The following is a 12,509-nucleotide window of genomic DNA, read 5'->3' on the forward strand; positions in this document are numbered from 1 at the left end:
CCACATACATACACACAGAGTGTTATTTAATATTCAGGCTATTATTGATTTAGGATTATTCTGTTTTGGAAGGAACCACACATAAAAGTTCCCAGAACTATTCTGTACCTGTCAATGATGCCTTTTCATCAAATGCACACTAGGGTGTTTTGGTGTCTTTCTTTGCCACCACCATTCTTATCCCTGGCATTGCCCTAGCCTATTGCAAAGCCCACTACACTATTACATTCTGTTCCTACCTCCTTCCCTTCCTTCCTCCCTTCCTTCCTTCCTTCCTTCCTCCCTCCCTTCCTTCCTTCCTTCCTTCCTTCCTTCCTTCCTTCCTCTCTTCCTTCCTTCCTTCCTTCCTTCCTCTCTTCCTTCCTTCCTCCCTTCCTTCCTTCCTTCCTTCCTTCCTTCCTTCCTTCCTTCCTTCCTTCCTTTTTCTTTTTTTTTTTGCCTCCAGGGTTATCACTGGGGCTCAGTGCCTGCACTATGAATCCACTGCTCTTGGAGGCCACATTTTCCCCATTTTTGTTGCCCTTGATGTTATTATTGTTATTGCTACTGTTGTTGGATAGGACAGAGAGAAATCAAGAGAGGAGGGGAAGACAGAGAGGGGGAGAGAAAGATAAACACCTGCAGGCATGCTTCACCACTTGTGAAGCAACCCCCCTGCAGGTGGGGAGCTAAGGATTCTATGCCAGTCCTCGAGCTTCGTGCCATGTGTGCTTAATCCAGTGCACTACCACCCTGAACCCCTGTTCCTACTTTCTTGCTAGAAAAGAGCAGCACTTTTTTTTTTCCTGCCAAGGGCTATTTGAATATTTATAACACCATTCACAGTTCATACAAAGTTATCTTAAAAATTAAAGCCTGAGTGGTAAAGCAAGGCAGCAGGTGTCTCTGCCTCTTTTCCTCTCTATCTCACCATCCCCTATCAATTTCTCTTGTCTCTATCCAGTAATTAACAAATAAAGATTTAAAAAATTAATGCTTAATGGTGCTATGAAAAAAGATACTAGATTTATATAATTTCTAGCTCCATCTGCTAGCCTTGGCAGGAGGCAACTGCAGGCAGGCCAGATGTTTCCCACCCATGTGCTAGATCTTTCTACCAGTATGAAAGGAGAAATCAGCCCTATATTTTTCATATAGCTAACAGAACTAGTACTTTTAAAATCCCTTAGGAAGCAAAGGAAGTGGGCTAGGGGTTAGATAGCATAATGGTTATGCAAAGAGACTCTCATGCCTGAGGCTCCAAAGTCCCAGATTCAATATCCTGCACCACCACAAGCCAGAGGTGAGCAGTGCTTTTTTTTTTTTAATTACCTTTATTTTATTTATTGGATAGGAAACAGCCAGAAGTAAAGAAAACAGGGGGTGTGAGAGAGGGAGAGAGACAGAGAGACACCTGTAACACTGCTTTACCACTCGCAAAGCTTTCCCCTTGCAGGTGGGGACCGGGGGCTCGAACCTAGGTCCTTGCACACTGCAGTATGTGCACTCAATCAGGTGCACCACCACCTGGCCCCAAGCAGTGCTCTTATATAAAAAATATATATGCCAAAATATAAAGAAATAATAAAATAAATAAAAAAATTTTTTAAAGTAAGCAAAGGAAATGTACACATGTGAACAAATTCATTTATGAGGTCACTGTTGAATCCACCCTAATATATAAGACGTAACATTAGGGCAATGATACTCATGTACTCAGTAACCTGTGTATCAGTATGGTTCCTTTATGATAAGTTCCTGCAAATATGAATTGTAATCCTAGGTAAACCACTAATCTGTGTGAATTTGAGTTTTTCTGTACCCACGTCTCCTCTATAATTGACATTATCTAATAGCAATTTTTAAAAACTTATTAAAAATTTAAGTTATAAAACCTTATTTTAAATGAACTCTTCCAAGAAGTCTTCTATTTCAAATACTTAAACTCAGAATCATTCTGCTTGAAGTCAAGGTAAGAAATCAAGATATTTGTTTTCTGTTCTTGTTCTGGGAATTCTATGAGGTGTCTCTGTAGAAGTTCAAGGGTCAGGTGGAATACAGTTTAAAACCAGGGAGGTCAGGCATAATGTTTAAAGTCATTTCTTTTTCTTTCTTTCTTTTTCTTATTTTAATATATTCTGGTTTCAGTAGTGCAGGCATTTTAAGATATCCTGTGTAAATGCTTATCTTTAGAAAATTCTTTAGTTATAAATCTACTTTTTACAAATAGGGAAGCAAAAGTTAGGGAAAGTTTTCCAACCTTAACCTATTATTACCAAATTTACTTATTCACTGCTTATTAGTCTGCATTAGCATTACCACAAACTACATTAATTAAAGGAATGCATTTTCTATATCTTGATTTTTTAAAAATTTACTTTTAATTTATCATGAATTGTTTGAATTAATCTATTTTTATCCCTTTTGCAGGAGCATTCTAACAGATGTATTTTTCCAATAGCTTTTTCCCGCAACAGCCTATTATGCACTTAGGTCTATATAAATCACTACTGGCAATAAAAATTAAAAGCCAATCTACCCTCTGGTTATATGCTAACTTGCTACTCTAACCAATTTTTACAAACCTGCCTATATACCATAATCTTTTCAAATGTAACTGTGACACAAGTATTACAGACTTTTAAAAAAACTGTTCTCTTGAAAAAAAAATTGTGGAGCATCAGTAAGCAGATAGTATTCTCAAATTTCAGTGATCTAGTCCATGGAGTCATTCCCCTATGCATAGTGCTCTGTTTCACGTAGTACATGGCTTTAGCTGGCCAAATCTTTTTTTCCCAATGAATCAGTAGAACAGTGAAGATCTTACTTTTTTTTTTTTTTTTTTTTAAGCAATGGCATATCAATGAGGCGCAGATGTGTATTCCAACTCTGCATGGATGAGCACACTGTTCAATAGTGCTGGCTCACATGGTATCAGTGCGAGTTATCACTTCCCATGAAGGCACTCTTATCACCAGGGCCCAGAGAGGTGGCTGCAAATCGCAGCCTTTTTATTTTCAAGGCAGTTTTGCTGAACATTCAGGCTTCAAAGATTCACACTTCCAAAACTCTATAAGAGTTTGTGAACGCTCAATTTGCCAAAACTGTTTACAGTGTAATTGGGCACCGTACCTGTGTCCATGAGATAGCGAAGGCGCTTCTCCACCAGCGCGGCACGGGTGTCAATTTGCTTTTGCTCATTCTCTAGTGCTGCCAATTCTCCTACAACATACTGACTGGTGTCTTTGAACCCTTTCTGTTAACGAGAACAAACAGGAAGGAAAAAAAAATCACTTGTAAGTTGCATTTTTCTTTTCTACAAACACTTAGTAAAGCACTTACCTAGAGAACGAAATATACCCTTTGTATCACCCTTAGTACCAAACAGCAGTGCTCTGTGATTCAGTTTTTTTTCATATGTACTATGTATAGAAAAAATTTTGTAAATAAAGAAAAATTCAACTGCTTAACATTGCAATTTAGCACCCAGATTTTCCAGATTAAGTAAGTTAAATACTAAGAAAAAAAAAGCTGCCTAAAATTGAGTTATTTAAGCATGAATAAGATTAGAAAACAATTTCCCTCTTGACTGTCAAAACACCAGTCACAACTTTAATCCAAAAGTACAATACATAAATGCTGTTTTACTGATAAACTGATTCTTGAAGTATCCATCCTAAGAACAATTTTAGAAGATTTGTTCTTAGAAAAACAAACATTTTTTGTTTCCATAAAGACTATGCTATTTAAAACACTTTTAAAATATAATAAAAAAGAGAGTGTTTAATAGCTCTGGTTTTCCCTCCAGCTGGCTCCTGTACTTTAACATGTCATTCTGTTAATGTATTACTAATTATTGTAGCTGTGAATTCTAACTTGACAGGTGGTTTCAAACCTTGCTACACAGGATCTAATAGAACTAATACACTGACTTAATTTTCCTTTTAGCCAAATTTAGGTTTCAATTTGAATTTGAAACTAATTTTTATAACCATGTAAATTTTATATCCATGTAAGAAATTATCCTTAGAATTTTCATTGAAGTGGCTGTTGTATTATAAGTACCAGCACGGCCTTAACTTTTATTATCATATTACAAATTTAAATCATTAGGTAGAGAGCTATTACTTATGGTATACTCACAAACAGATTAACTCTTGCTTCCTTTGGAATACTTGTCTGTCTTGTGACATTTCTAGGGCCAAGTTACCAAAGTAGCTAAGAAATATTTAAGCACAGCTTAAATGATAACTCTCACCACGACCACTACTACCATTAGTACTTATAGCATTATTTATTCAAAGAATGAATAAGAACTCTCTGTCCAATTCCTTCCCTACCTTGAAGAACATTAATTTCTAATAAGTCATAAGGAAGTATCTTTGGTTGTGCTTTTTAAAGAAACAAAATGATGTTATTTATAAGCACATTTTGAAATTCTGATTATCAATAAACATGCTTAACCATATGTCTCTTATATACCTCTGCAGATAGTAAGTGATTTGTGTTCCTATGTGAACTAAATTTATACAAGTTTACTATTAAATTGGTTAAGGTAATTGATAAACAGTTGAACTATTTTAAGAAATTATGTAACTGATAATTTCTTAACAGTTTGATATAATGAGTCATCTTATTTCTTGAAAAAAGTCATACAAGTTTGATATTTTCCCAATTCAACATGATATATAATGAAATAAATATAACTATTAATGGTAATTATAAAATCTGGAATAATCTGGTGAAAGTATTTTGCACCTAAATGCCAGATAGCAGAGCATTTTTAATATCAACTTTCTCATTTCCAATCTGAGAAACAAAAAATAACAGTGGTCTATAAGGTTAATATGAATAACAGAGACATAAAAAAGCAAAAGTGATAAGCAACACATGAACTTAATCACATTTACAGATTGGTTAAGTTAAAAGTAGTAAAATGTATAATTATATTATTTAGTATGAGTTTATAGTAAAGTCTAATATCCTGTGAATTGTGAACTATATCAAGTATTCCATTGGGGTATATTAGCAAGTTGTTATATGCAACTTGGGAAGATCTTAGTGCAACTTATAAATCAGAATTAATTTAAAATCAAAAAGTTTTTAGGGCCCTAAAATAAGCTGATAACTCTATATGTATTTATGAGCATTAAAAAATACAGCAGAAACTTTTAACAGTAAAGATAATAAGAATATTTAGACAAACTGTAGATAACAAAAAAATGTAGCATCATTAAAAAAAAGCTATGCTTCTAGACGAAAATTCAAGTTTAAACTTGTTCTTCCTATTTCTGTCCCGCAGCTGTCCATCAAAAGCAGCTTTTTCCCTGCGGTCTATCAAATATTTCCCTCACAAATCAATTTTACACATGATCAGCCCATACCCCTACTGAGCTGAACCTCCCCGTTAATTAAGTGAAGAAATTACCATATATATTATATTAATGCAAACATCATTCAGCTAGTAATTCACGGCTGATCTGGATAATGGAAAGGTTGAACACCCATTAACCCAAGCCAACAAAATGGGTTGGCTGAGAAATTCTAGCAGGTCTCATGTGACTTTCCCTTCTAACTGCAGCTCTGCGGTATCTGCTATTGTAATAATTAAAATCCTCCCGGTAGATCAATACTGGAATCTCTTTATGGGAAGTGCTCTGATGGAAATGTCTCAAGGAAGCTGGGGCTGTGGAACTCTGAAAAATTCATTTTTTTTATCTGACAATTATCACTACACTGCAGACTAATTCAACAGTGCACCCCTCTCACTCTGCTTTGAATGCACTGGAGATTGACATCTTAAAAAACCTAACATCTCATTTTAACAAATAAAGGCACTATTTCCACATACAGTTTGGAATTATCAGCAATCATAAAACCACACAAAAATTAATATACATTAAGCACTTCATCTTCTGATGGCTTCCTCTGAGTTTCAGTAATCGCTGCCTTCTCCTCATTTCCTTTCTTTGTATCTTCCTGTATTGATCTCTGCCTTTTCATCTCTTTAAAAAAATGAGAAAGACATGTAAAATTACTATAAAGCTTGATATTTATATATTAAAATGTGGATTTACATTATCAGTATGTACATACATGCACATATATGTAAATGCTGCCAAATCATAAGGGGAAACTTTTAAAAAGTGTTCCTACCTGGTCTATTCTCAACATATTGACTGAAAGACTGAAGTTGAGTTTTTCTGACTGTAGAATCCTTATTGAACACAACAGGATTTCTAAAACGTTCTGTTGCTTTCTGTAATCGCTCAGCTCGCAGGTCTTCTGTACCATTCTAAAAGTAAAATAGATATGATACATGAGTTCTGATGCTTTTCATGAAATTATACATCGATAAAATAACTTTTGGTTTAAGATATCAATTTTAAAACTTTTTGAGAGAGAAAGGATTTTAAAGAGCTTTTAATAATTCAACTGCAAGATCTGTTGCTTGCTATCAAAATCTTAAGGAGACATGGCTAAAATGGAGGGTCACACTGGTAACATTGATTCATAGATACTGTGAACCTGTCTCTGCCAATGATATATATCATTTAAAACCATGTTGCCTCTGTTTATTCCCCTCACCTCCAATATTCACCCCCCCATCAGTTTGTACAGCCCCACAGACTTGTATAACAAGAAGAACTAGTTTCTAATTTTATGCCCATTGAGATAAACCACTAATGCTGGATGACTGCTAAAAGGTAGGATTATAATACTACCCCACTGAACTGCATTTCATCAGCTATAACTTTCCAAAGCCAGATTTGTAAGTAAGCCCTTTACAGCTAAGGAAACTACAATTATCTTTTCCAGAGCTTCCTATGTTAATACTGGTAACAAATTCAAATGGTTCTATCAACAAGAAATATCCCAGAAGACTGAATCACTGCAGTGTGTGGAAACTGCAGATACTGAGATGCTGTGTACCAAACAAATATTTCATTTTATACCTAATCTTTTATTATTTTTATTAAGTGTTTTGAAAGTAAATAGGGAAAGGCTAAGATGCATGACTAATAGCTAAGCCTGCTGAATGCTGAAACTGGTTATCAAAAGCTACCAAGACTTTGCCCTTCCTCTGCATTGAGACAATCAGTAATGAGGGAGTCCTCCAATGGCCTATTCTCTAGCCTCAAGGAGGCCTGGGATACAGAATCCTCCAGGGAAGGTAACAGTTTATCCTTTTCCACAAACACAGAATGCCTCATTTGTAAACGTGCAAACTGCATTTTATATTTAAAAAAAAAAATCAATGCTAAAAGATTCAAGAGAACAGATGGATTTTATATGTTCTTTATAAATATCATTTTAAAAATCTTTTAAGAGTCATACAGAGACCAGCTATTTAACACATACCTTTTGTTGAAAAACTCTAAAAATTGCTACATAACAGTTTTATAAAGCATGATTAATCTCATCTATTCACATCACTAAACCCAGAATGAAAGTACCTTTATTTTATAAGTTTTCTAATATATTTATTAGTAATATTATGTTTATAATGTGTACGTAGGATAGAAACAATTTTGGTTTTTATTTATTTTAAAAGCACATATTACTGTTTTAAAACCTTCCTAAGTGTATCCAACTCAAGTCTTTACCAAAATAAACAAACATAGCTAAATTTTTAGGCTTGGCAACATGCTAAACAACCAGTATGATTAGCTAGCAAATCCCATCTTAAGAAACCTTTTTATGACTAGGGACTTCTGCCACTTTACAAATGTATTCCTCTAAACCCACTAATTCAGTTAGCCTTTTCAATTCATTGTATTATTCTTAGGCCAGCTTCATTCTGCATTAAATCCACTGCAGAAAGCTAAATTGAACGCAAAAAAATCGGACCTGATCCAGGCTTCCTTTTGTTCAAAGATAGAGACCAAAAGTTCTCTGGTGCTGCCACACACTTTCATCACCAATTTATAGAAACCGACAGTGTAAGGGAAAAGCAATGAAAGTCATTGTTTTGAGACTTCAAAGCATCTCTGTGTCAGGGGAAGGAAATCCTTTCAGTCAGCAGGGCAGTCCCCATAGTCTGCAGGTGGGTGAAAAGTTATACAGGACTAGGACTGCCCTAAAGCTAGAGGAATATTAATGATATACTGCAAGGAAAAGCATGAATGCATGAGCTGTGACTATAAAATCTAAATAATAATAGCCACCATCATCATCTTAACATAGCATTTTGGCTAAATCCAACAAAAGTTAAGATTCATATTGCCAAAGACATATGCAAGCATCTTAAAGATTTATATTCAATCACAAATCTTGAGGTATTAATTCACATCAATACTAGTTCATTTAAAAAGTTTGAGGTTGAGGATGATAGAAAACTGCTAGATTTACTTAGCAATATTGTTCTTAGGAAACTATAAACACATATGCAAGTCAAGAATAGTTTCTACTTTTATTGACATGTCAATTTAAAGGAAAAACTGTCTGGATACCGATTAATCATATCTACACTTTACTGGCTATTTAACAAAACCTTTTATATCTTAATATGAAGAACTTGTTAAGCTGCTTCTAGGATTAAAGTGCCAATGGAAATCAGAATACATAGATACTGAGTCAAACATTAAGCAAATTAAGATTTACCTTAATGTTGTGTTCTGAACTCTCAGTTATAACTTTCTGAGTAGCAATGGAGAGTGAATTTGTCACCTGTGGCTGAGTTTCTAGGAGTTTCTTTAGCTTTAAGTCCATCAACTTAGTGTTTTGTTCTGTTAAATAAGTAAATATTATGAATAACTAAATAAAATGTATTTATACATATAGTCTATCAATTACATAATAGATCACATAATAAAACAATTACTATACTGTAAAAGAAAACTACGTCATGGTTTTAAAATACCATATTAGAGCAGATATCTGTGGAACTACACTAATAGACACATACATACACATTATGCCATTACTATGCAACTGTAGGTATGATGAAATTATTTCTTTTTTAAAAATACATATTTATGTAATTTGTAGGAGAGGGAGAGGGAAACCAGAAAGAACACCAGTCATATGCTATACAGGGACTGGACCCAGGGACTCAGACTTGCAAAGCATATGCTGAGTCACCTCCCTAGTCGCTTGATTATATTCTTCTTTTTCTTCTTCTTCTCCTTCTTCTCCTTCTTCTTCTTCTCCTTCTCCTTCTCCTTCTTCTTCCTTCTCCTTCTCCTTCTTTTAACTTTATTAAAATGTAACTGGCTGTGGTCCAGGAAGTGGTGCAGTGGCTAAGGCACTAGACTGTCAAGCATGAGGTCCTGAGTTCAATCCCTGGCAGCACATGTACCAGACTGATGTTTGGTTCTTTCTCTCTCTCTCTCCAATCTTTCTCATTAATAAATAAATAAAATCTTAAAAAAAACTTTAAGGTATACATTGTGTTATTCTTATACATTTACATATTGCAATATAATTACCATATAGCATTAGCTAACTTCTGTATTATCTTACATAATTCTTTTATGGGAAAATTCAGATTAGTTTTTGAGCACATGCAAACAAACCTTTTATATATAAGTTCCCTTCAAATCAACTAAATATTATAATTAACATACCTAAAAACTAATTAGTTATACTACAATTAATAGTTCCTATGCTTACCTGAAAATCTAAGTTTGTCTTTGGTGTATATACTTATATAAGTACCTACAGGTTATACTAAGCTATCACAAACTAGATATGAAAAAGAGGTGATGCACTTGATTCTGAATTACAGTATTTTCCATTCAAGTTCTTAACATGATCTTGCATATAGTTAGAATCTAAAGCTAATGTATATGTATTTATATATTCAGTATTGAAACAGGATAAATATTTAACATAAACTTCCATTTAGATGACAGAAATATAATAAAAAGGACACATTCTAGAACTCATTATGCATGGATAAGGTTTTAAATAAATAAAATATAACTATAATTTATAAATTTGAGAGTTAAGAAATTTCCAATTATTTTTAAGAGCTACATTAATCTCTAATAACAAAATAGGTCAGAAACAAATGGAAGAAATAACTCTACTTAAATTCATTTGAAGGAATTCTTTAATAAAATGGTCACAAATGATATGCTAACCATTTGGTGAATGATATTTTTCATTAAGATTAATAAGTTTTCTAATTATAAGGTTTTTAATAAATGCTATTATCATTGCTTTCATGCAAATAGTTCAGTTTATATTGCCAGGCTTCTCTTTTAAACAATATCTGATGAACTATGGTCAAATCAAGATAAAGATTAAACAATTTATTATTAAAACATTATGACTTTTATGTACATATTAGACAAAGAATTTTGGGGAAAATAAAGCAAGGATAAAATTCATAATAAATGCTATGTGCTTCCAAATTCCAGTTTGCATTCCTATTTCTTATTGCCATGAAATAAATCATAGTCTGAATTGGAAAGTCTGTCCTATGCATATGCCAAATTCACTGGCATGCTTGAGAGTTGTAAACAATATTATTAACTCCAAAAACAGGAAGACTGAGATGTGTTTTCTTTTTTGGCATACATAAAGTAGGAAGAGTCTTTTTTTTTAAAGGGCAAGTAAAAAGTCTACAGGACTTAATATTAACTGACCTTTAAATTATCTTAAAAAGTTGCACGGGCTGGGTGGCAGCACATTTGGTTAAGTGCATACAGTACTAAGTGCAAGGAGCTGTGTAAGGATCCAGTTTTGAGCCCTTGTTTCAGAGTGGTGAAGCAGGTCTGCAGGTGTTTATCTTTCTCTCTCCCTTTCTACCTCCTCCACCCCTCTCAATTTCTCTCTGTCCTATCCAATAAAATAGAAGAAAAAAAGGGGAAGGAGCAGTGGATTTGTGGTTTCCACACCAAGCCCCAGCAATAAAACCCTGGAGGGAAAACAACAGTAACAACAACAAAACAAATTTTCTGTAACAAAATCTAGAAAATTTTCCTCACCTTGCCTAAGAAATGTCTAATTTTTGATGTTTTTATAATCTCCTGTAAAATCTGAAGATTTCACTGTCATTGATTTTGTATTTTCATAAATTGAATGTTAGTGCTTCAATTCCATACATATGGATGACCTTGGTAATAAAGAAATGTTACTGATTTCTGATAAACCTTTGGTGGTGGTTGTGGTTTGAGCATGGATAAAAAACAACAAAAATCCTTTTAAAATAGAAAAATATAATTCACCAAAGTTGATCAATATTTTAAAAAGAAACCCATAAATAGTAGTCCTAATTTTTGAGTAAACACTACACTTTTTCCTTTAAATATATGTATTCTTTTAAACATTTATAATTATAAATATACTCACCTTTCTACATTAAAGTACTACTTAGTAGTAGGCCATGAAAGACTTGAGGTAAGAGCATGTTTTTTTCTTTTGTACTCCCTAGTTAGGCAATAACTGGGTCAAAGTTTCTCTCTCTCTCTCTCTTTTTTTTTTTTGTATTATTCATTTGTTTTGGATAGAGACAGAAACTGAGAAGGTTGAGGGAAATAAAGTATATATATATATATATATATATGTATATATATATGTATATATATATATATACACATATATATATATAGAGAGAGAGAGAGAGAGAGAAGGAAAGTGAAACACCTGCAAAACTGTTTCATCCCTTGTGTTTCATCCACTCTGCAGGCAGAGAACGGGGGTTTGAACCCAAGTCTTTGCACATTGCAATGTCTATGCTCAACCAAGTGCACCACCATCCAGCCCTTGGTTCAAACTTTCTTGGGGGTAAATAATAACATAATTTTAAATACAGGAAGAAACTAAACAGGTTAGAATTGAAGAAGCTTACTAAAACTGGGAAGAACGTCTACTCTCACTGTTTTTAGCTTTTTATAGAAAAAGATAAATATTAGGAACCTTGACTCCTTACCTTTAAGTATAGAGAGATCAGTAAAAATGTTTTATTGATCTGAGAATTCAGTTCAGTAAACATTTATAGAATTCTTCAGGTATATAAAGCTTTAGACTAGATATGGGGGCCAGGTGGTGGTGTACCTGGTTAATCTTGCACATCACAGTGTGCAAGGACCCAGATTCAAGCCTCGGGTCCCCACCTGCAGAGGGAAAGTTTCACGAGTGTTGAAGCAGGGCTGCAGGAGTCTTTCTTTCTTCCTCTCTATCTCCTCCTCCCTTCTCAATTTCTCTGTCTTAAATAAATAAATAAATAAATAAATAAATATAAAAAACAAATATAATGCTTTAGACTACCACCTGATACTGACTACAAAGGTAATTCATGCACTTAATATTAGAATATTTATCAAATATATATATATAGTTTATATTTTTTTATTTTTGCCCCCAGGTTTATCACTGGGACTCAGTGCCTGCACTATGAATCCACTGCTCCTGTGGCTATTGATTTTTTTTTCTGGATATGACAGAAATTGAAGGGGAGGGGGAAGAAGAGAGGGAGAGAAAGAGACACCTGCAGACCTGTTTCACTGCTTGTGAAGTGACCCCCCCACCCTGCAGGTGAGGAGCCAGGGGCTCAAACCAGGATCTTCAAGCAGGTCCTT

General features: G+C 34.0%; 1 protein-coding gene across 7 annotated transcripts in view; it reads right to left on the reverse strand.

The window, feature by feature from the left end:
• EHBP1 (EH domain binding protein 1) overlaps positions 1-12,509 on the reverse strand; it is a 406,607-nt gene that overhangs the window by 49,670 nt on the left and 344,428 nt on the right. For all 7 annotated transcript variants that reach the window (XM_060187205.1, XM_060187206.1, XM_007539625.3 and 4 more), the window contains 4 exons: positions 8,584-8,708; positions 6,136-6,274; positions 5,878-5,984; positions 3,112-3,235 (listed from right to left, as the gene is read on the reverse strand). In XM_060187205.1, coding sequence (XP_060043188.1) covers positions 3,112-3,235; positions 5,878-5,984; positions 6,136-6,274; positions 8,584-8,708 — 495 coding nt within the window. The remainder of the gene's footprint in view (positions 1-3,111; positions 3,236-5,877; positions 5,985-6,135; positions 6,275-8,583; positions 8,709-12,509) is intronic.

This window comes from Erinaceus europaeus, chromosome 3 (genome assembly GCF_950295315.1).
Source record: "Erinaceus europaeus chromosome 3, mEriEur2.1, whole genome shotgun sequence".
Classification (NCBI taxonomy): domain Eukaryota; kingdom Metazoa; phylum Chordata; class Mammalia; order Eulipotyphla; family Erinaceidae; genus Erinaceus; species Erinaceus europaeus.